General features: G+C 48.5%; 1 protein-coding gene across 2 annotated transcripts in view; it reads left to right on the forward strand.

Annotated features, from left to right (window-relative positions):
• Positions 1 to 23,321, forward strand: part of LOC119458717 (isoaspartyl peptidase/L-asparaginase) — a 221,336-nt gene that overhangs the window by 150,230 nt on the left and 47,785 nt on the right. For both annotated transcript variants that reach the window (XM_037720573.2, XM_049671392.1), the window contains exon 4: positions 12,686 to 12,828. In XM_037720573.2, the coding sequence (XP_037576501.1) occupies positions 12,686 to 12,828 (143 nt within the window). The remainder of the gene's footprint in view (positions 1 to 12,685; positions 12,829 to 23,321) is intronic.

A 23,321-nucleotide genomic window follows, 5' to 3' on the forward strand; every position in this document is an offset into this window, starting at 1 on the left:
AATACGATTGAGGACTTGGTCATTTACAAGAAAGAGATCTAATATGTTTTGTGCGCGAGTTGGTTGTTTTACCAGTTGAGTCAAAGCATGGAAAAGAACGATGTCAGTTAAAGGCTCTACTGCCGCGCAAAGGGCATCAGAGGAATCAGTTGACCAGTCCACTGATTGGACGTTGAAATCACCAGCAAACAAAATATTCTTGCAATGTATGCCACACATTGCCAGTTGTACACAAAAATTCATTCAGAGCATAGAAGAATACGTCACAATGTGGTGGGCGGTAAAAACCAGCAATTATAACATGGAAGTCGTCGAAAAACACTTTTGCGATGACTTATTCAGTGCCGGCAATATCAGGTAACCTTTGCACTTGCAAACAGGCTTTAAACAACAAGGCGACACCGCCTCCGCGGGAATCTCGATCTTTCCTGTATATTTTGTACCCTGGTGGTGTTATGGAGTAGTATAATGCTGGCGTTCTTCCAGCTCTCTGCTACACTTGAAGTCGTGAGGCATTGAGTATAAAGAGCCGCAAGGTTTTCAAGCGTGATATCTCCTCCATCTTTGATTAAATAGACTGTTATTCCATCTCCTCCAGCAGCTTTTCCCCTGGTCATGTCTTGCAAGGCCCTACTAACTTCATCGCTAGTAATAGAAGGCGCCTCTCAAACCTGTTCATCACTACTTCGATTGAAAGTAGCTTTGCTGTTCTGGGCACTGTACAGTTGAGTATACAATTATTCCGCTGCTTTTATTATGTCGTCGTGATTGCTGATGATATTACCCTGCTTATCTTTCAGTGCATACATCTTGCCTTGTCCTATGCCTAGTTTTCTTCTCACTGATTTCATGCTGTGTCCATATTTTACTGCTTCCTCAATTTTTTCCACGTTATAATTTCGGATATCCCTTACTTCTTGTTGATCAGTTTTGACAGTTCAGCGAATTCTATCTCACCTCTCGATTGTGACACTTTCATGTTTTGCCGTTTCTTTATTAGGTCCTTCGTTCCTTGGGAGAGCTTACCTACTGGTTGCCTTGGTGCCTTACCTCCTACTACAATTGCTGCTTCTGAGATCAACCTAGTTACGGTTTCATTAATTACCTCTATGTTGTCTTTATCTTTCTGTTCAAAAGCTGCATATTTCTTTGCGAACACCAGCCTGAATTGGTCTGTTTTTACCCTTACTGCGTCTAGGTTGGCCTGTTTCTTCATGACTAACTTTATTCTTTCTCTCTTCAAATTGAGAGAAATCCTAGATCTCACTAACCTATGGTGACTGCACTTTACCCTACCTAACACTTCTATATCCTGCACTATGCTGGAATCGGCAGAGAGTATGAAATCTATTTCATTCCTTGTTTTTTGATTCGGGCTTTTCCAGGTTTCTGCGCTTCCTGAAGAAGGTATTAATTATTCGGAGCCTATTCCTTTCCGCAAATTCCACCAACATCTCTGCTCTAGCGTTCCTAAAATCGATGACGTAGTTGCAAATTGCTTGCTGACCAGTCTGCTTTCTCTCCACTTTTGCATTGAAGTTGCCCATGACTACAGTATACTGAGTTTGCACTTTCTCATTGCTAATTCAACATCTTCATAAAACTGTTCTATTTCTTCATCATTGTGACTGGAGGTTGGGGTGTAGGCTTGTACAACCGTCATTGTATACCTCCTATTCAGCTTTATTACGAGGACTGCTGGACTCGAAATCCTGTCCCAGAATTCTCTCTTATCTGGAGGACCTCTGTAGCAGAGGGCGTGGCCGTTAGCGAGAGGGTTCGCGTGTTGAGCGTTGCCAGGTTCAGATTCCAGTGGCGGACCCATAGATTACTAGCGCCCTCTGCCGCGTGGCAGGTCAGAATGCCGCCTTGGTCAGGTGCTAAGCAGCCGCTGGGGACTGAGGGCCATGGGTTCATTGTAGGAGTCATGAGGGAGGTAGTGGCCGAATACTGCACCAGGGAGGCCAATTCCTGTTCTGATGAGGGAGTGACATTGTTGGAGCTTAGTGGGCCTTCCTAATTTGGTTGCACCTGTACTATTATAGCCCCACTAGCTCTCTGAAAATTTTATTGCCGGTTTGAAGGTTTTAAATGGAAGGTTTCAAATGGAGCTTTAGCATTTATTCGCTATGCTAAACTTCAAAGCATAGGCAACAGCACTTAGCTATTTTTCATTGACTTGTTTATTTTTGTTTTTCGATTGTCAATAATACTACAACCTCCCTTTGCTTTCACTCATTCCTTTTGTTTTTTTATTGATATATTTACCACTTCTCCCGTTTCTTTCCCCACGAGCACCATTTTTCTGCCGCTACTTGTATTCTCTCTTTCAGACACGATAGTTCACTGACCTCCAGCGGAGCAGATGCCGCCCCCCCCCCCCTTTCCCCGTCGTCCAGGCCCCTTCCACAAAAAGAGGAACCTACAATGACATGTCAACCGGCTAACACACGGCGCTGCCTCAAACTTCTCCACCGACTATCAGTAGCGCATTATCTTTCTTTTCATTTCCACACCCTCGCCGTTAACACACTCTCGCTCGTTACCTCACCCACCCGCCTTACCTTCTCTCCCGTTTAGAAGAATCCTACCTACATGTACTGTGCCGAGGAGAGCACATGTCGCCTTGAAGAAGACAAGTCCACTTGTCGAAACGTTGGCTCCTGCTCTCACCTTGTTCTCGTGTTGCTCGTCGTCTTGAATTTCTATCTCGCGCATTCCCCGTGTTTTCCCTGGATACCTAGCAGCTAGACACGTGAAAGCACAGTCATGCAAAAATCGATGAAATCTCAAATTTAACCGTAGGAAGTATCAAAAAGTTATCTTTTTGCACCATTCTAAGCATTCAAGATGAGCACGTCTACATGCAAAATGTTGAAATTCACTGGCATGTAATATTTGTGAATGCGCTCCCCGTAGCTTGTAAGCACACCAGAAACAAAAGTCCACTGGTGTGGATGGAGGTACAGCCTATCAGTTAGGCAGATTTATTTTGTCGAGATGTACTAAACACAACTGTTTCCTTTAACAATAGATCAAATTGAGCACCATAAATTATGAGAAAGCACTCTGGTCGTGGCTTTTGTGGGAGCCATATGGAATATATTTTAAGACTTTTCAGAAGACTTTTCACCTTGCTGCCCTTACATTTCAATCAAAGTTTATTTCACCAGAAAATTCTGGATGGTCTTCAGGGCTAAAAGCTGCTCTAGGCAGCTTGACTGAGTCCCTGAAGACCCTTACATCGGCAGCATACAACGTTCACAGCACATATATGCATATAGGATCACAATTGTAACATGCCTACGAATGTAGAGTATACAAAGTTTACGTAAGGATCACTTGAAGTTAACATACACAGTTAAAGTAGGATTTGCATCAAATGTTTAATACAGGATAAACATAATCGCATAAGAACTTTTGACTGCAAGAAAATCAAAATAAAATCCTGTTCATTTAACAGGTTTCACAAAAAAAGAGCACTGATAACAGACATCGCGCAACGATGACAAGACCACAACCACAATGCAATAAGTACAGGATAGGCAAAAAGACCACGCAAACACGACACATGCACGTCATTCCAAAGAATAATATGTGACAGCTGTTTACAACATTGATGCGAAGAACTGACATAGCTGCCGGTGTGTAGCAGTAGTTAGTTCAGGAAATTCATTTAAAATGGATGGTAAATTGAAGTGGAGTGCCTGTAAGTTGTAGGTTGTCCGGTAACGAGGAACAGACCATGTTAAAGTATGTCGCGTACGCCTATTAGGGTCATTAAGTGTTAGGTTTGATATAGTTACAAGGAATTCTTTATAAGTGTTGGAAAAGAGGAAGGATCGCAAAATCCGAAATTTGTATAAGTGCTGCACCCGAATGATACCGTATTCTTGAAACACTGTTTTAGTTGAAGCCAGGTTGGAAATGTTTTCAACATGGCGAAGAATCTTTTTTTTGCAAGAGCAAGATTTTATTCAAGTTCTCTTTAGTTGTGGTAGCCCAGACTAGGCTACAGTAGTTAATGTAGGATGCGAATAGTGCGTAATACACTTGAAGTTTTACCTTCGAGGGGAGTAAGCGTTGACATCGTGATAATGCTCCAGTAGTTGATGACAGTTTCCTACATAGCTCTTCTACATGCGAGTTCCAACTAAGGTGAGCAGAAAACGTAACGACGAGTACCTTGTGTTCGTTTACTACAGCGATGTTCTGACCTTCATATACAATAGGGCTTAACTGTGGAACTACTTTACTCCTTGCACGAAATATAATAATGTTAGTTTTTAGAGGATTAATCTTTATTTCGTTAAGGCTTGACCACGTGGATAGCTTTGAAAGTGTGCTATTACATTGAAATACCAGATCATTTATGTTTGGTCCAGAAAATAGTATGCTACTGTCGTCAGCATATATGACAAATTTTGCTGATTTTTCAATATTTATGAGGTCATTGATGTACACATTGAACAAGAGGGGACCCAGAATGCTCCCTTGTGGCACACCTCTTGAAATAGGAAGAAGAAAAGGCGAATGGAAACCCTGCAAACATACGTTCTGCTGGCGGTTTTTTAAGTAAGATTTCAACAAATCCAAGGGTTTCCCGCGAATTCCTCATGCGAACAACTTGTCCGCAAGAATCTCATGACTGAGAGAATCGAACGCCTTAGAAAAGTCAATAAACAGGCCTAACGTGTAAAATCTGTTTTCTATCTTGTGCGCTATAATTTCTTTCATTGTTAGCAGAGCTGTTTCTGTCGACCTTCCCTTTCGAAAGCCGAATTGCGCATCTGATATGATATGTTTATTAGAAAAGAAACCGGTTATACGCGTACAAATGATTTTTTTCTAAGCCTTTGGGAAAAACTGGGAGAACGGATATTGGCCTGTAGTTTTTCATGGACTGATGATCACCGCCTTTGTGTATTACATATACCCTTCCTATCTTCATTTCTTCGGGAAAGGCGGCAGAAGTTAGTGCAAGGTTGAAGATATGCTTTAGCACAGAAGAGATACATGCAATGACGTATTTTACTGGCTTTATCTGCAGGTCATTTATATCTAAGGCCCTTCTGTTATTGAGGTTCATGAAGGTTTTGAAGATTTCAGCTTCATCGGTTGGTGCTAAAAACAAGCTGTGACTGATGTTGTAATTAAAAAATTTCGTATGTGACATGATAGTAGGTCTCTTGTTATAATCAGGCAAGCCAGCATTCTGTTCAGCTAGATTTGTGCCGGTGACACGCTGATCATTGACTGTAATACTTTCTGGAGTGATCTGCTTCTTGTCGCGACCCAAGACCGAGTTCATCGCCTTCCAAACAGCCTCTGGGCGTTTCTTAGCGATATCAGAGAAAAGTGAATGATAATAAGTAACTTCATCACGCTTTAGCTCACTGTTTAGCTTATTTCGTAGTGCCTTGAATTCTTTAAGCTGTGACGGGCAACGTGTGCGTAGAAATAGATGATACAGTTTATTTTTATTTTTTATCATTACTAGGTGGTTGCGTGTAAGCCATGGCTTCCTTATCTTTTTAGATTGTTTAACAGTTTTAAACGGAAAATGCTTAGCGTACACGTGAAGAAAGGTTTCAAGAAATCTGCAATAGGCTTCATTTACATCTCTTGTACGCATAACATGTGACAAATCGCACTTAGTTATTTCATGTTTGAACGACTGCAAGGCTTTTCCAGATAAGTGCTGAACAACGAGAGGCTCAACTTCGCGTTTTTTGTCACTCATAATGCTATCAAATACAGCAAATATGGGGCAGTGGTCGCTTAGACCTGATGCTAACGTTCCAGCATGTAGTACTCTGGTTTCGACGTTCGTAATTATTAAGTCGAGAGTTGACGCGGTAGCAAGTGTCACGCGTGTCGCAGTATCAATTAAATTAGTGAAACCAGTAGAGCTAAGAATATTTTTGAAGGCGGCTGTTTCGCGTGTGTTCTCGGAGATATTTATATGGAAGTCACCGCCGCAAATAAGGTTAAAACTGTTTACCGAGATGTAATCTAGGAAGCTTTCAAGGTAAGTAAAAAATCTATGCGTATTGCCACGTGGTGGACGGTATACGACAGTTCTGAACTCTGTGTTGTCCCGCAGTGTTAGTATTTCGTAGTCATCGGTAACCCCGCAAAACTCTGGTACTAAGACATACGTTGGTCCTTTTTTAACATAGATAGCGACGCCGCCACCTCGCTGTTGAAACCTATTTAGAAATAAATTATTATAACCGGGTAAATTAAGCATAGCGGATCCATCACTATACCATGTTTCTGTGATTAGTATAGTGGAAAATTGGAAGCTAAATGCAGTTACAGAATCACATATTTCTTCATGCTTGGATGAGGCTGAGCATGCATTCATGTGCAGAACAGAACGAAGATTTGCGTTAGCTGGGGTAATGTGCCGTGGCAAGACAAATTCGTGATAATCCATTTTTTGAGGTTTTCTGTTTCCGAGTAGGAATAAACGTATGTAACCCGTATAATCTAGCGTATTTTGTCAAGGCCAGCCTCGTCTGTGATCTGAATCATGACTGCGTCATCAGATTGCCTTGCAAATATCCTGCCACCGAATGTCCACACAGACTTCCACTTGTGTTCAGGTTTACGTCTTATAGCCATGCCCAGAAGCCGCTTCAGAGTAGGGCACAAATGCTCATTAACGAAAACGGCATTCGAGCTGTTAAGCCCAATCTGCAAGTTAGTGAGCTTTGTCTTTTTGGCCTTTCTCAGTGTTATATCACGTTTCGCGCGTGATTTAAACTAGACCATAATATTTGCCTTATCAGGATTTCTTGTCGGCACACGATGGCAGGATTCGATATCGGAAAGTGCTATTGGCTCACCAATAGCAGTACCAATCTGTGAAACAATGTCGATGACCTGTTCGTTTTTGCGTTTTTCGACACCTTGAATTCCAACATTGCAGTTTCTGGAGTACTGTTCTTGATTCGTGACACGTCTTTCAAGCTCACAAGCACGCTTTTCAAGGGTTGTACACCTGGTTTGCAAAGCTTCGTTTTCGATTTTCAACTTAGCATTTTTGGCAATTTCTGCTTCGAGACTCTTCTTTAATTCCGCCACAACACCGTGTGAGAATTCAAGGCTTTCGGTCATGCTTCTTTGCTCTGTACGGAGCTCACGAATTTCAATTCGCAAGTCTCTCTCCAATGTTTCTCTCGACGTTTTAAGTTCATCTCTGAGTTTATTAATTTCTGCCTTAAAATCTTCTTTTACCTTGGCCATTTCCTTGGCCATTTCACTCACACAACGCTATGGCAGCAAGCCGAAGAGTCTAAAAGAAGTATGTTTACAAAAACAGACAAACAACAAACTATGGCAGTGGCAACAACGGATACGTCTAAGAACCGGAAGATACTGTGAGTTTGCCGAGCACTAACCTACACCAAGAACCAGCAGCGATTAGGCGAGATGCAGTGCCGTCGTCACCACTGCCGAAAGTGGCTGTTAGCAGCTCTTGCAAGTCCTTATATGCGCTTTCTTCAAGTTGATAAACGTCGCCGCCAGTTGTCGCAGGTTCCACGCACTGCTGACTGTTCAACTTCCGTCCGAATGTTATCTACACACGTCGCTGGAGGGCAGCAAGCAGTGATGCGCAGATAGTGATGCGCAGAAACGGAAGGACGTGGTGCAGCTGAACGATCGGAGACCTGCACCAAGAACCAGCAGCGATTAGGTGAGATGCAGTGCCGTCGTCACCACTGATGACACCGACATGAAGAGAGACTCGATGACCACGAGAAGGCGCGTGTGGAACGGTGGTGTTGATGAGAAGCGCTTCCCGTGGGCAGCGCGTGCGAAGGCACACACCTGTAGCGCTGCACTGCCGATCCGGGCAGCATCGCATGTGTAGCGTGCGTTGGAAAATGTCACCCGACTATTACTAACTGTGGTGTGAGCGCGCACAAACATGAATAGATCACACTGAATGACTGCAGACAACGACTGTGAAAACGCTGGCAGCAAGCGCATACGCCGCAGCAACGGGCGAAGGTACGTACGGTCTATCGCTTCAACGGAAACTGAGCGGCGAATGCACGGCCCATAAAGGTCAGAGCCGTGTGGAGATAAGAGACGGTGCGGGCGAGCGACGAGCGCGGTTGTTGGCAGAGTAGAAGTGCGCCCCCCCCCCCCCCCCCCCGCTCCCTCCAGCGCTCGCTTCGCGATGCGAGATTGAGTGCGTTCGCTCTCCGTGATAGCGTGCGCCCCCGCACGCTTCCGCTCGGGCATACGGCGTGCGGCGCAGATTTTATCTATACGGAACCTCACGGCGGCGGCGACGGTGACACCGACGACAGAAATCCGGTTGAAGTGTCCATATAATTGCTATCGTAATAAAGGGGGGATACTGCGCTAAACAACAGCAGAAGTAAAGAATGTGGACAGGACGGGTCACCTAAGACTCAAAACTGAATTTTATTGGTTGAAAGCTGACGTATATATAATGCACAAAAAGGACGTCATCATGCTGAGCGGCATCCAAAACGCTGCGGTCACAATCTGGCGTGCAGAAATAAAAAAGAAAACACGTGTATGCGTTCGTGATCCAACCGTAGTACTTGCCGATTGTAAGCTTTAATTTCTGGACGCCAGATTGGGGCGGCAGCGTTTTGTAAGGCCACTGAGCATGACGACGTCGTTTTTGTTCATTGTATATATGTCATCTTTCACCCAATAAAATTCAGCTATGAGTCTGTGCGCGTCCTGTCCACTTATACTTCTGTTGTTCGTGTTCTTTAGCGCAGTATTCCACTTCTTACAAGATGAAGTAGGCACGTGTAGAATAAATTGTGCATTGGTGCATATCTGTTAGTAATGATTACGAAAACATACGACCTTTGTTTGCAGCTTTTTTCATTAATCAAGTTATCCCGAAAAACGTAAGAGACAGTGTTGCCACTTTTTTTTTCTCAAGGAGGATAACGTCAGCCTAGAATAATATGGGAGTTCCACAACACTTTTTGCATCTGCCATTGTTGGGGCCTCTCGTGTTTTCTCCGCGCGAAAAGGTCTTCTTGGCCTATGCGGCAGCGCCAGCGGTTCAATTCTGATCACATGTGGTCACAGAGCAACGTCTTATTGACAGCCTGGCCATGACCCATTGCCGCGGGTGGAAGGCGTGCCACCACATCAATCTGCTACCAGTTAATTTCCGATACTCGCCAGAGACCACTGTACTTAAACTAGTGCTCCTTGATTTCATTGATTTCGTTCTTTAATCACCCATTTTTGGGTGAAAGTCAGTGCAATGCAAGATTAATTAATTCAACATATATACACTATCGTGAAATGACGGCAATACTAACAAGTTGAATACAGCATGTGAAAATACATTTAACAAGACTAATACTACCTGAAAGCATATTTCTAATCCAACAGATGAACCAGAAGTTTGCAGAACATTTATGAGTCTTAATAATAGTAGTGCATTATATACAGACAATCTTCAGATAAGACGTATAAAATTTGTTTTAGAGCATGTTGCCCCTGTACTTGTTTATATATTTAATTTAGCAGTACAGTCCGGAGAATTTCCACGTCAATTGAAGCGTTCTCGGGTGTCCGTTCTGTATAGAGGTATAGACAAAACATGCTGGGAAGCTATCGCCCAATATCTATTACACCAGTATTTGCTAAAGGTTTCGAGAAAAAGTTTCATTCCCGGTTCTCAATTTTTTTTCAATTAAGCTGATATTATCAGTGATGCCCAGTTTGGTCCGGACAGGAAGGTCTACGGAGGTAGCTCTGTTAAGGCTCAAAGAATTCATTTTAGAAAACATCGACAACAAGCTCTATACATTAGGCTTATTCATGGATTTCACTTAGGCTTTTGATTCCCTTGACCATATTATACTATTGCATAAGCTAGAAATGTGTGGTGTTCGGGGCACTCCTCTGGCTTTAGCTAAATCATATTTAACAAATAGCTCACAATGCGTGTGCCTGGGAAACTATCGCTCATCTTCATTTCCGGTTAGTAGAGGTGTACCTCAAGGAAGCGTATTAGGTTCCCTTTTTTAACGACTTTATGAGTGACATTGTAAGTATCTACAAAACAGTGCAAATTATAAAATATGCTGACGATGCCACATTCTTGCTGTCTGGCGAAAATGCAGCCGAGTTGGCGGAATGGTGTAATCGATTATTAAGTCACATTAAATCATGGTCACTGTCAAATAAACTTAAAACTAACCCCGGAAAAACGAAGGCACTAATTTTCAGACCTAGAAACAAGACATGCAACACAAAACATGTGTGCAGAACATAAAATCGATATTGTTGATGAACACAAGGTGTAACATTTTCATCTCATATAAGGATAAATAATTTATGTACGCAACATTCTTTAACTACGGGAGTTTTATCGCGGTGCAGCGAAATTCCTCCAACACAAATAAAAGAATGTATCACGCGCTATTTCAATCACACATAAACTACTGCAGTTTGGTTTGGCTTACTGCGACTCAGCGTAATATAAATAGAATACTGCTTTTACAGAAGCAAGCTGTCCGTCGCATTGCCAGCATTGGTTATTTATCTCCGACCTCCACACACTTTCGCACTCACAGATTAATTAAAATCCAAGATATGTACGAGTTTCGCATCCTGCGTTCACTTTACATCTGCTCTTTTGCGTTGAAACACTTCATTCAGACTACTGCATTTCTGCAGCGTAACAGTCATGATATCAATACTCGAAACGCGTGAGAGTGGCTTATGCCCCGTTTTCGTACCTGCTATAAACACCAGTCTTTGAAACATAACCTTCCATCTATTCTAAATAAACATAATGACTTAGACAAACTCAAAGTAAATATTTTATGTGAAATATTTCTGAATTACTAATTTATTTATTCATTAAATTACCTATCAAAACACGGTCTTCATTTGTAACGGACTGTGTTTTACAAAACAGGTTACTCTGGTTTCTGACGCCTTATGTATTATTGTTTCATTCTTGTTACTGGCCAGCGGTATATAACTGATGTTATTAGACAGTTTTAGAATAGGGGCCCCAAAGAAATAGCGTCGACACCACTGCGCATGCGCGAGACACTAACTGCGTTTGGGTTTTGCGTTGGGCACGCTTTGCGTCAACAAACATGCCAAAAGCTTTGCGTCAACAAACATGGCGGCACCCATCGAAGCGATGACTCTCCGAGTACCAGACTTGGCTTGAGCCGTGGTAACGCGTGATGTTCGTAAGCTAGAAGTGACTGCGGTTATCGCTTTCTCTCAACTAACGTGTGTAATGAAGATTGATTCATTAGACGCCGCTGATTCCGAATTCGATTGTCGATTTCATGGCTCGTAGGCCTAACGTGGATTAGCTTGGCTGGTGAAGGCTCGTAAAGTTGGTTACTCAAAATTAGGCGCAACAAATCGCTTGCTGCTAATAGAATAACCGCTCAATTATAATTAAACGCAAAACCACGAAAGTCAGAATTACTCTTCCTGTCATAAAATGGTATAGTTTATTTTAATATTTATAATAGTTTTTCTTTGACACCGTAATGTCGCTGCAAGCGCAAGACGCTATTCGCAAATGAAAAGCCCTATAATACTCTTCACTCTTGCATGCCCCAACGCGAACACCCGCAAAGCTCTTTGGGGCCCCAAACTTTTGGGGCCCCTATTTTAAAACTCTCTACTTTGTCCTATCGCAGTTAGTTCTTGTATTAGCTGCGTTATCATTCCTTTCTGTTAATAAAATTAGTGTTACGTATTGTTGTAGAATTTTGCTTTGTTAGTTTCTTGAATTAATGTTTGTTTTGCATTGCAACACAAATGCATTGTTTTTTTTTTCTTTTTTTTCGGTTCTATAAGTAAGAGTACAGGTTCTCAATGTATAATCATTTGTATTATCTGCTTGAATAACTCGTTTATTTTCGTGTATGAGGCTTTTAAACACCTGTTATCTGTTTACCTGTCACTCGTTGCCATTAATTATGGTCTCCTGGGCCCCGACAAGCTGTATTCTTGCAGCTTTTAGCCCATGAGTCCAGTCAGAGTATTTCTGGTAAATAAAGAGAATTGAATTGAATTGATACCGTTTACATTCTGGCTTGGCGGCAAGTTCTTACACATTGCTACAGGCGTGTCGTTTGAACGAGGCCCGCGGGCGCCATCACTCGAGCAAAGATGAGGAAGAACGAACTGGGTTCGCGCTACAGTGCCTAGAAGTGTATTCTAGGCACTGTACTCGCGCTGTGAATCCAAACGGTCAGCGCTACAACCGCTGCTGTAAATATAATCTGTAAATATTTTCGCGTTTAATTGACTCGTTCTTTGCCTAACAATATTTTCTCAAGTTTTAGCTCTCACTCAACAGCTCTGCTCAATCTGGTAGCTGTTTCCAATGTCTAATTTGCATGTGAAGGGGAAAATTTAGATGCATTAGTACATTGAAGTCTTAGTGCAAGTTCAGATGCCTGTGTTGTGTGGTGGTGTAGATCATCTGTTGGGTGCAGTTTAGCAGTAGAGCCGTTTCCTTGGTTATTGAAAATGGTAATATATTTAGTCTATGCAAATTTATGAAAGCCCCCGCAAAGCCTTCGTTGCTCTAAAGGAAGAATGGATCTTCCATTTTCAAGTAAAAAGAAATTGAAACTAAAAAAAGAGTAAAAGCATCCCAAATCTAATTGTGTTGTTGCAGGCTTTGGCTCCTCACTGACGAATGAGGGTAGCGTGGAGATGGACGCGCTCATCATGGAGGGCACACACATGAAGGCTGGTGCCGTGGGCGCTGTACGCACTGTGCGCAACCCGGTCACCCTGGCACGCAAGGTTATGGAGAAGGTGACTGCTCCTTGAGTCCTGCATGAATTTTGGTACTCTGGATGGCCGCATGTGCTCTTAGGAGCACATGCAGCAATGGGGACGGAATGCAGCTCATGTACATTGCTTGTCATACTTTGCTTTGTATTTATTGGACTACTTGAGGTTTTTACACTTTTTTCTCTTCTTATGTTGTTGTAGCAGCACCAGCAACGCGCAGAACTGTTGTCAACGCAGTCCGCGTTTTGCCGCGTTCGCGCCGAACGCGCGCGGCGTCTGTGGCTATTGCCGGTGCCTCTGGCGGTTTGTCGGAGATTTTTGACCAGATCAGAGCTGGACACTCGTCAAGCAGCGTCGGAAGTCTTTGCCACCTTCTCGCCTCGCAACGTTTCTATATAAATAAGTTTCTGTTTGTAGGTGTTTGTTGTTGTAGTTTTATTGCGATAGCAATTATATGGACACTCAAAACAGATTTCTGCCGTCGCCGTCGCCGTCGCCGTGAGGTTCCGTATGACGTCAATGAAGATGAAATCGTCGCCGTGCGCCGAACGCTGTATGTGCGGGTGAAAGGGTGCGATGGGCGCGCGCTTTCACGGGGAGTGAACGCACGGCGGAGAACAAACGCGCGTTCTGCGCCGTGCTCCCTTAAGGGCTGCAGAAGTAGGCGTCTCTTTCCTCCTTTACAATCACCATATATGTAGAGCAAACGCGCCTTCTTCCGACGCGCGAGAGGCCGTGGGGGAGGGGGAGGAGGGGGAGGGAAGGGAGGCGACGTTTAGCTGCGGCACCAAGTGCCTATCAGAGGCTCCGGCAACAGTCACCAACGCCGCACGCATTTTGAGCGAACGCGGGCAAAACGCCGACGGCGTCGACAACAGTTCTGCGTGTTGCCGGTGCTGTTGCATGTCCATGTTTATACAGCTGATAAAGCTAATATCATTACTCTGTATAGCTCACTACAAATTTGCTATCGCAATTGATGCTTCGCCTTTTAGGTGAAACTGCGACAACTTTTTGGTTTGTTGTTTGTTTACTCGTGCTTAAGAAACTTCTTCGCGGGCAACACATGCACTCTACATCTACAATATTGGTGACCACGGACTTTGGAAACTTCGCGACTTTGTGCTGACTACTGTGAGAATGGAATCCACCGGCGCCTCCGACCCCGCAGCGTCCCAGGCAGTCTCGGCTTTCTCGTTCCGCCTTCCTAACTGCTGGCTAGCTGATGCCTCCCTCTGGCTAGCGCAAGTCAACAGCCAGTTCGTGATGGCCCGGATAACATCGCAGACTTCAAAATTTGACCAGATTGTGTCCGCGCTTCCTCCAGAGATTGCCGCGCAAATCCGAGACCTCATTCTTACTCCGCCCCAGACAAACCCTTATGACGTTTTGTCGGCTGAGCTCCTCAAGCGTACTACATCGCCGGAAAGGCAACGTCTCCAGCAGATACTCTCAGCTGAAGAACTAGGCGACCGCAAGCCTTCACAGCTTTTGCGCCGTCTTCAGCAGCTCCTCGGCGATAAGGCTGCCTCTTTCGATCAAGACCTACTCCGAGAACTGTTCTTGCAGCGGCTGCCTTTCACTGCCCGCATGGTGCTCGCGCTACAGGTGGTTTATCTCTGGCGAATCTCGCGCACCTTGCCGACTCCGTGATGGACGTCGCCTCCCCACCCATTTCTTCGATCGTGACGACGTCCGCAACAAATAAAGCCTCTCGTCTCTCGGCAGCTGATCTGCAGGCACTTCGCGACGACTTTCGCAGCGAGATAGACCATCTATCAGCGCAGATTGCCACCCTATCAGCACGCTGTCGAACCCCGTCACGCCGCCGCTCCTCGTCACGCCAGCGTTCCTCATCTCGATAGCCGCGTCCCGGCGAGTGCTGGTATCACCTAACCTTCGGTGGTGGTGGTGGTTAAAACTTATTTATTGTCCTTAAAATTTCTGCGAAGAGACTCCGGCTGGTCGGAGGTTCTTGGCTTGCGGTGGGGGGCCCTCAGTCCAGGGCTCCGCTTGCGGCTGCCGTTCTGCGGGCCCGGTCAATCAGACTTAGCTGATCGTCCAGGCTCTCGCTGGCCAGCAGCTCTTCCCATCGCTCCGCTGTGGGGTGTTGTATGGGGGGTACGGCAGTGATAGCCTGACATGCCCACGTGACATGATATAAGGTTGCTTTATCTGAGCACCATGGGCAGCGAGAAGGGTATGCCGTAGGATGTATTTTACTGAGGATATGCAAATTGGGATACATGCCAGTTTGGATTTGTCTCCAACTGACCGATTCCTCTTTATTTAGTGTTCGGTGTGGTGGGGAATAGGTTTTCCTAAGTCCTCTATAGTGGTTTAGAATGGCCGAGTAGTCGCACGGGACGGGAACGGGTTCCCCAGGGGAGCATTTGGGGGGTGCTCGGCTCGTGTGCCCTCGAGCTACCCTATCCGCCGCCTGGTTTCCCTCCAGCCCCATGTGACCCGGGGTCCATATTATCCGATGCCGTATTGGGTGTGTGTGTGTACTGAGATGCTCGCCAGTGTCTGTCGCGCTTAGGATGATACCGAGGGCAGGCTGGCTGATGCGCCCTTGTAGATAGTTACGGCAAGCCGCTTGGGAGTCTGTAAGAACTGTGAGCGATCGTCTATGTCTGTAGCCATGGGCAAGAGCGAGCGCAATAGCTGTTTCTTCGGCTTCGGTGATATTGTGGCATCGTATGGAGGCGCTGGTCAGTTCTTGGAGTGTGTTGTCCAGAACTGTGGTTACTGCCTTGGTGTTCGTGCGGTCGTAGTTGGCAGCGTCAACATAGTATGTGGTGTTCTTGTGCCCGTACTCTCGTTCGAGAGCTTCCACTCTGGCTTCCCGCCGTCCCTGATGTAGTCGGGGGTCCATATTACGGGGGATTGGGGCGACCTTATAGGTGGTGCGAAGGTGGTCTGGAATGGGCTTGCGGCGAGCTGCTTCATGGAGCTGGCCGGTATAACCGAGGCGTCGGAGTAATGCGCAGCCTGTTGGTGTTTGTGCAAGTCGCTGCAGCTGCGTGGCGAGCTGCGCTTCGCAAAGTTCTGCATAGGTGTTGTGCAGACCCAGTGCGAGGAGCTTGCTCGTGGGAGTGCCCTGGGGTAGCTTGAGTGCCGCCTTATAGGCCTTCCGGAGCATGGCTTCCACTTGGTCCTGTTCGCCTTTGGTAAGTCGTTGATAGGGCAAACTGTATGTTATCCTACTAACCACGAGGTTGCGTATGAGTTTCAGAGTGTCCTCTTCGCGCATACCATGGTGACGAGTGGCGACCCGGGATATCATTCGGGCAACCTGCAGCGTGGTAGTGCGGAGGATAGTGAGGGTGTGATTCACATGGCGGTTTGACTGGATCCACATACCCAATATACGGATGGTGGTTTTCTCTGGGATTTGTTGGCCGGCGACAACGACGCGCAGGCTGTAGCCTGGGTCCTTCTGCGCCGATTTGGGGGGCTTGTGTTGCCAGATTCTTAGGAGCTCAGACTTCTCGGTTGCACAGGTCAGGCCACGTGCCTGTACGTATTGTTCGACGCAGGTGGCTGCTTTCTGCAAGTTATGTTCTTTTTCTCCAAGGGACCCCCGCGTAGCCCAGATTGTGATGTCATCCGCGTACATTGCGTGATGGATGCCATCAATGCGATGGAGTTCGTGCGCAAGACCAACCATGGCTACGTTGAACAGTAGCGGGGAGATCACTGAGCCCTGTGGGGTGCCCTTGTTCGGAACCTTGATGATGTTTGAGCGGATTGAACCGAGACCGACCGTGGCGGTGCGGTCCAACAGGAATGCCTGAACATAACTGTAGGTGCGCTGTCCGCAGTGAAGGGCAGCGAGGCCGTCGAGAATGGCTTGATGGCTCACATTATCAAAGGCGCCCTTGATGTCCAAGGCCAGAATGATATTTTCTCCTTGCTTTGGGGCAGTGTCAATGACATCTTCCTTTAGTTGAAGCAGTACATCCTGGGTTGAAAGATGTGCCCGGAATCCGTACATTGAATGCGGGAGAAGGTCATTGTCCTCGAGATAGTTTTGCAGGCGGCTAGTGATGACGCGTTCGAAGACTTTGCCGAGGCAGGAAGTGAGTGATATTGGTCGAAGGTTCTCGATCTGGAGCTTCTTACCCGGCTTCGGTATCATCATCACCTCTGCGTGCTTCCACTCGGGGGGGAGCGTGCCACATTGCCAATGGTCGTTTAGGAAGTTCGTGACTTCTTGTACGGCGGTGTCGTCGAGATTCCTGATAAGAGAGTACGTGATTTTATCCGCCCCCGCTGCTGTGTTGCGGGTGCTGCTGCGAATGGCAGCATTAACTTCGTCCAACGTTATCGGCCGGTCCAGGGTGTGGTTTGCATAACCTTGATACCTCGCCCGATAGGGAGGCGGGTGATAATCACCATAGCATTTGCGCTGTACTTGAGCAAGCAGCTCGTCGTCCGTGCCTTCAAAGGCGTGTATGAGACGCTGGACTGATTTGTTTGTCTCATTTTTTGTTCGAGTAGGATCAATCAAGGCTCGTAGAACGTGCCACGTGCGGGCCGTACCCAGTGAGCCTCGAAGCGAGTCGCTGAACTGGGCCCAGTTAATTCGTGCCAGTTGCTCAGCATACTGCTCAGCCTCGAGGGTGAGAGATGCGATCTTGAGCTTGAGACGTCGGTTATGTTTTCGGGTCTTCCATCTGCGGATGAGGCTTCTTCTGGCTTCCCACAGGTGCAGAAGATGGCCGTCCACTTCTGGGAGTTGAGATGTTCTTTTCATGAGGGTGGTGCAACGGTCCCGAATTTCTTTAATTTGCTCGCACCAGTCAGTGAGGTTTGCAAGGTTGCCAATTGAATTCTCGCTCTCGCGACGGAAGACGTCGCAGTTTGTGATGCGGGCTTGTCCAATGGAGCGACGCATCGCACTCTCCGTAATTTGTGTACGGAGAATGCAGTGGTCACTACCCAAGGATTCCTGCAAGTTGTCCCAATTATAGTTTGCACTACCACGGGCGAAGGTGAGATCGGGACAAGTGTCCCTGCATACGCTGTTGCCGATCCGGGTAGGGTTTGCTGGATCCGTAAGCAGTTCGAGTTGGAATTTTTCGGTGGCAGCTGCAAGTTGTTTGCCTTTGACATCCGAACGATTGTATCCCCAGCGTTCGTCGAGAGCATTGAAGTCCCCGAGGAGTACGAGTTCCTTCCCCTGGGCTAATTTGCAGGCACCCTGAACAAGAGCGTGGAAGTCGGTGGATTTTTGTTTCGGGGGACTATATACATTGACGATTATGATGCTTCGCCTCTCGGCCTTCTTTTTGCGCCTGAGAACTAGCTCCACTATCACATGGTCGATGTTGGTGTCTGGGATGTTGTCAAGACCAATTGCAGTTAATGCTTTGTTAATCAGGACGGCCGCTCTGCCTTCTGTCGGGCTATCGTAGGACTCATAGCCTGGGAGTATGGGTGATGTGCCAGGTTCCTGTAGCGCTATGACATCTGGTTGAGCAAGGTGTGTGTTAATGTATTGTTGGAGGAGGCTCCGCTTTTTGCGGAAGCCGCGGCAGTTCCATTGCCAGATTTCTAATGGTTCGCCAATGGGTGGGGTTGTACTGCCCATGGTTAATTCGTGTTGTGGGGAGGTGTGGTTGTCGGAGTGTTGGCTTGCGAGGCCGATGTGAGGCCGAGGTCAGCGTGTGTCAACGCCGGTGTAGAGTAGTGTTCAGGGGCAAGCGATTCCAAGCTTACTCTGAGAGGGACTTGGTCTTCCGTGGTGCGGGAGCTGCGGGTGGCCCTCTTCCTTCGTATATTACCGCCTGTTTCGGCAATTTGGGTGTCGAGGCGTGTCTCGAGGGAGTCAAGGCGGGCTCCGAACTGTGTGAGGTGTTGTGTGAAGACGATACTGAATTGTTGGGAGAGTTGTTGGGAGAGCGCAGACAGCATTTCGCGTATCTCTTCGCGTGTGACTGCGGAGTCCGTCGGGGTGGGAAGCGAGGGCGGAATCTTAGGGGTTGCGTGTCTGTTGGGGTTGTTTTGTGAGTGGCATTCGGTGGATTCCGGTGGCGATCCAATGCGCGCTATTAGGGCGTGGAGTTGAGCGCTGTCCTTAGCTTGACGCGCCTTGACGGCAGCCAGCTCCTGTTTGAGCTTGAAATTTTCTGCGAGAAGGTGTTCGTACGCGGGGGACTGAGTGTTGGGCGGAGCGATGGGTGTCGCCCCTACTGCTGGCCAGCTCACCTTGGTATCAGTGCCGGCTGAAGAAGTGAAATTGTGCTTCTCGGCAGACTTGCGAGAGGCCTGCTGGGGCTGCTGGCGTGTGGGTTGCTGCTGTTGCCCTTTGGTCTTCCGGTCCTGGTTCTGCGGCTGTTGCTGCTGGCCAGGTCCTGCAGGGGGTAGAGGAGGGAAAGACTGCGACCGCGAGTGAGAGAGGCTGCGCGAAGTCTCCCCCTCCTTGCTGAACCACCTGCGTTTGGTATTGGGTGGGTTGCGCTGAGGGTTGCGCCAACGGGGTTGGGTGGGTGGGGTGGGCCGCGGCCGCAGGGTCTTCAGTCTCTGTGAGCACTCTTTGGCACCCGTCAGGTGGCCTTCCCCACATACTTGGCATTTGGGAGCACAGGGGTGACCATCCACAGGGTCGAGGGTCCCGCACTGCCGACACACTCGAGCGTTCGGCGTAGGACACACGTCTGATCGGTGCCCCGGTTGTAGGCAGACTTGGCAGGCTTGCCGCGTCGGCTTGTAAGGGTGGCAGGCTACCTCCCCACCGTAATACAGTACATAGCGGGGGATGAGGGGGCCCTCGAAGGTGATCAAAGCGGATTTAGTAGCACCAAGCATCCGCGCACTGTGCACTCTCACCCCCTGCGTGCGCACGCGGAGGTTGGCAGTGAGTTCTTCAGGAGTAGTGCCGGGGTCTATGGCATGGATGACTCCACGCAACGTGTCTTCGGGGGCCGCCACGTAAGTGTTGAATTCGTGGGTATTCCCCTCCCCCAGTGTCAGGGTGGTGATCCGGCGGAGAACTTGGGCGGTGTCAACATGTGGCGTGCTGGCAATAATAATGTTCGATCCGGGGCGGGTGCGGATGATGAAGTGGTCACCTGTGCAATGTTGTTGAGAATCGCCTGCCACCACAATGGCTCGGGAGATTTGGTGTGTCGTGAAGTTCCGAATGGCCAGACCCTTTTTCGGCCGCATGATGATTTTTAGGTCTGTGCGTGGGAGCGGCGGCAGCTTCCGTCGTAACTGGCGTGGCTCCTTCACATGTTGTGTTGTTCGCGCCGACGCAGCGCAGGCCGCGTCTTTCGACGCAGCGGGAGCGTTCTCCGCCGAGGCAGCCCCGGCGACGGTGTGGCTGGGAGGAACGCTTGCAGGACCGGCTGCCTGCGTTGTTTCCGCCCGAGCTTGGTCGAACTTTTTCTGGCGTTGGCGTTGACGACGGGAAATCGCCAGTTTCCAGTTCGCATCGGTGTCAGTCACCGGCCCCCACGGTGCAGACGAGGTGGGCTGAAGTACTGGGGCCTCGTCGTCGCTTGCCGAGGTGAGCTCGTCGAGGTCGAGGATGTCCGTGGGGCCCAGGGGCTCGGAGGGGTTGACCGCAGGTTGCAGGCATGGGGTGGTGGTCGTGCCGGCAATCAGCGTGATGGGAGCGTCCATATTGGTGGTGGAGGGTGCCGCGTCGCCAGACCTGGTGGCCCGTACTCGCCGACGCGAACTAGGTCCACCCTTAGGCCTAGCGGGCCAACGCCCGCTTCGGATCTTCTCGAGCCGATAAAAAAAAATAAAAAATGTCCTACCGGCTCGGGAAAGATGTCCGGGTGTTGCCGATCGTGAGTTCTTGGTGGTCCGACGCAATGTCGGTGACGATCTCGAGGTAATCCGGTCAGTGAGAGCATATGTTCGGCGGAGCTCAAGCGACGCACATCCGCTCACTCCGAACGCTCTAGGGGATCTCCCCTAACCTTCGGCGCAACCGCCCGAAAGTGGAGACGTGTCTGTCAGGACGCGGCGGTCGGACGCATGCCACGTCGGCTCCGTCGGAAATCGATGAGTGTCGCGGAAATTTGCCCTACCTCCACCCGAAACTGGTCTCAGCGTTTCCGCGAAGTCGCCAGGAACCCCTGGATGCCATATTTGTTCCTGTGGGCCTTTTTTTGGCAATTTACGACTGGTTGAAGCTCGCGCCACGCACGAGACCGGCTACGCCTAACGCTGGCGGGGCGAACGCCGAGGCTCCCCAGCCATGGCGCTGGCCGCGAAGGCAGGCAATGACCCCAGGACGACGCAGTGAATGGAACTCGAGGCCACAGACGCACGGCGAGACCATATCCCCGGAGAATATTGTCACGTAGTAGTGACGCTGAAGGAAACAGTCGTAAAACTGTGTATGACGAAACTGATTCTTTATTGGGCGAACCTGTGCCCACAAAAGCAAGCTACACTCAAAGCACAACGAAAGTGGCGATCACAGTCGGCGGTCGTCGAAAAATCTCATCAGCGGCGAAACGCGTCGGCTTTTATACCTGAGTCACCGAAGGTTCCAGATTAATGCCTGATGCCCGCGTGTCTTCCAGAAAGTTCTAGACAATTCGCGTCGCTCATGCGATCAGATTACATGAGTGTCGGTGACCACAGACGAAGGATAGAAGCATCGATAACGTTCGAGAAGCTTCCGATGCAGGCGCGTCCTGTGCCGAGCGATAACGTTTAACACTTGTTAGCCGGTGGAAAGCGGCCACCGGTGAAAGATAAACATGTATACGTGTCAATACCCTCCCCTTAAAAAGCATCGTCCCGATGCTACAAACACGAAAGCGCAAACAAAAGCACGCGTAATAAACAAACAAAAAAAAAACAAAGTAACAAAGTACCTAACGTCGTCAGCGGGCGTAGTAAGGCTTAAGACGCACCACATGGATGACTTCAGGTCGTGCCCGGCGCCGCTGTGATTGCGAAATGCCGTCTGGCACGACCTCATAGTCCAGTGCGCCAATACGTCGGATTATCTTATATGGTCCGAAATAGCGACGCAACAGTTTCTCGCTAAGTCCTCGTCGGCGAATCGGAGTCCAGACCCAAACACGGTCGCCGGGCTGGTACTCGACGTAGCGTCATCGAAGATTGTAGTGTCGGCTGTCGGTGCTCTGCTGGTTCTTGATGCGCAGGCGGGCGAGCTGTCGACCTTCTTCGGCACGCTGCAAATAAGTGGTAACGTCGAGATTTTCTTCGTCAGCGACGTCCGGTAGCATGACGTCAAGCGTCGTTGCCGGGTTCCTTCCGTAGACCAGGTTGAACGGCGCCATGTGCGTCGTTTCTTGCACGGCCGTGTTGTATGCGAAGGTCACGTACGGAAGGATGGCATCCCACGTCTTGTGTTCGACGTCGACGTACATTGCCAGCATGTCGGCGATGGTCTTATTTAGGCGCTCGGTGAGGCCATTCGTCTGCGGGTGGTAGGCGGTGGTGCGGCGATGGCTTGTCTGGCTGTACCGCAGGATGGCTTGAGTTAGTTCTGCCGTAAAGGCCGTGCCTCTGTCGGTGATGAGGACTTCTGGGGCACCGTGACGCAGGAGGATGTTCTCAACGAAGAAACGGGCTACCTCGGCGGCACTGCCTTTGGGCAAGGCTTTTGTTTCGGAGTAGCGGGTGAGGTAGTCCGTAGCGACGACGATCCATTTATTCCCGGACGTCGACGTCGGAAAAGGCCCGAGTAAGTCCATCCCGATCTGCTGGAACGGTCGGCGAGGTGGCTCTATTGGCTGTAGAAGTCCGGCTGGCCTTGTCGGCGGTGTTTTGCGTCGCTGACAGTCTCGGCATGTCTTTACGTAATGGGCGACGTCGGCAGAGAGGCGAGGCCAGTAGTATTTTTCTTGTATCCTCGCGAGAGTGCGGGAAAAACCGAGATGTCCAGCCGTTGGGTCGTCATGGAGAGCTTGCAGAACCTCTGGACGCAATGCTGAGGGTACCACGAGGAGGTAGTTGGCTCGGAGAGGCGAGAAGTTCTTCTTTAGGAGAATGTCGTTTTGCAAGAAAAACGACGCCAATCCTCGCCTGAACACCTTCGGCACAATGACGGTCTTGCCTTCCAGGTAGTCTACAAGGCTCCTTTGTTCCGGGTCGGCTCGCTGTTGTTCGGCGAATTCGTCGGCACTGATGGGTCCCAAGAAAGTGTCCTCATCCTGGTCGTCTTGTGGCGGCGGTTCGACGGGGGCGCGAGACAGAGTGCTCAGAGTGCTTTCGCCCGGACTTGTAAACGACGGTGATGTCGAATGCTTGAAGTCTCAGGCTCCATCGTGCGAGGCGACCTGAAGGATCCTTCAAGTTAGCTAGCCAACACAAGGCGTGGTGGTCGCTCACAACTTTAAAGGGCCTGCCATAGAGGTAGGGGCGAAACTTTGATGTAGCCCAGATGATGGCGAGGCACTCCTTTTCTTGCTTCCGCCTTCGATAGCGACCGGCTAGCGTAACTTACAACCCTTTCTAGTCCGTCAGTCCTCTGCACAAGCACGGCGCCGAGTCCTACGCTGCTTGCGTCG

This window comes from Dermacentor silvarum, chromosome 7 (genome assembly GCF_013339745.2).
Source record: "Dermacentor silvarum isolate Dsil-2018 chromosome 7, BIME_Dsil_1.4, whole genome shotgun sequence".
Classification (NCBI taxonomy): Eukaryota; Metazoa; Arthropoda; class Arachnida; order Ixodida; family Ixodidae; genus Dermacentor; species Dermacentor silvarum.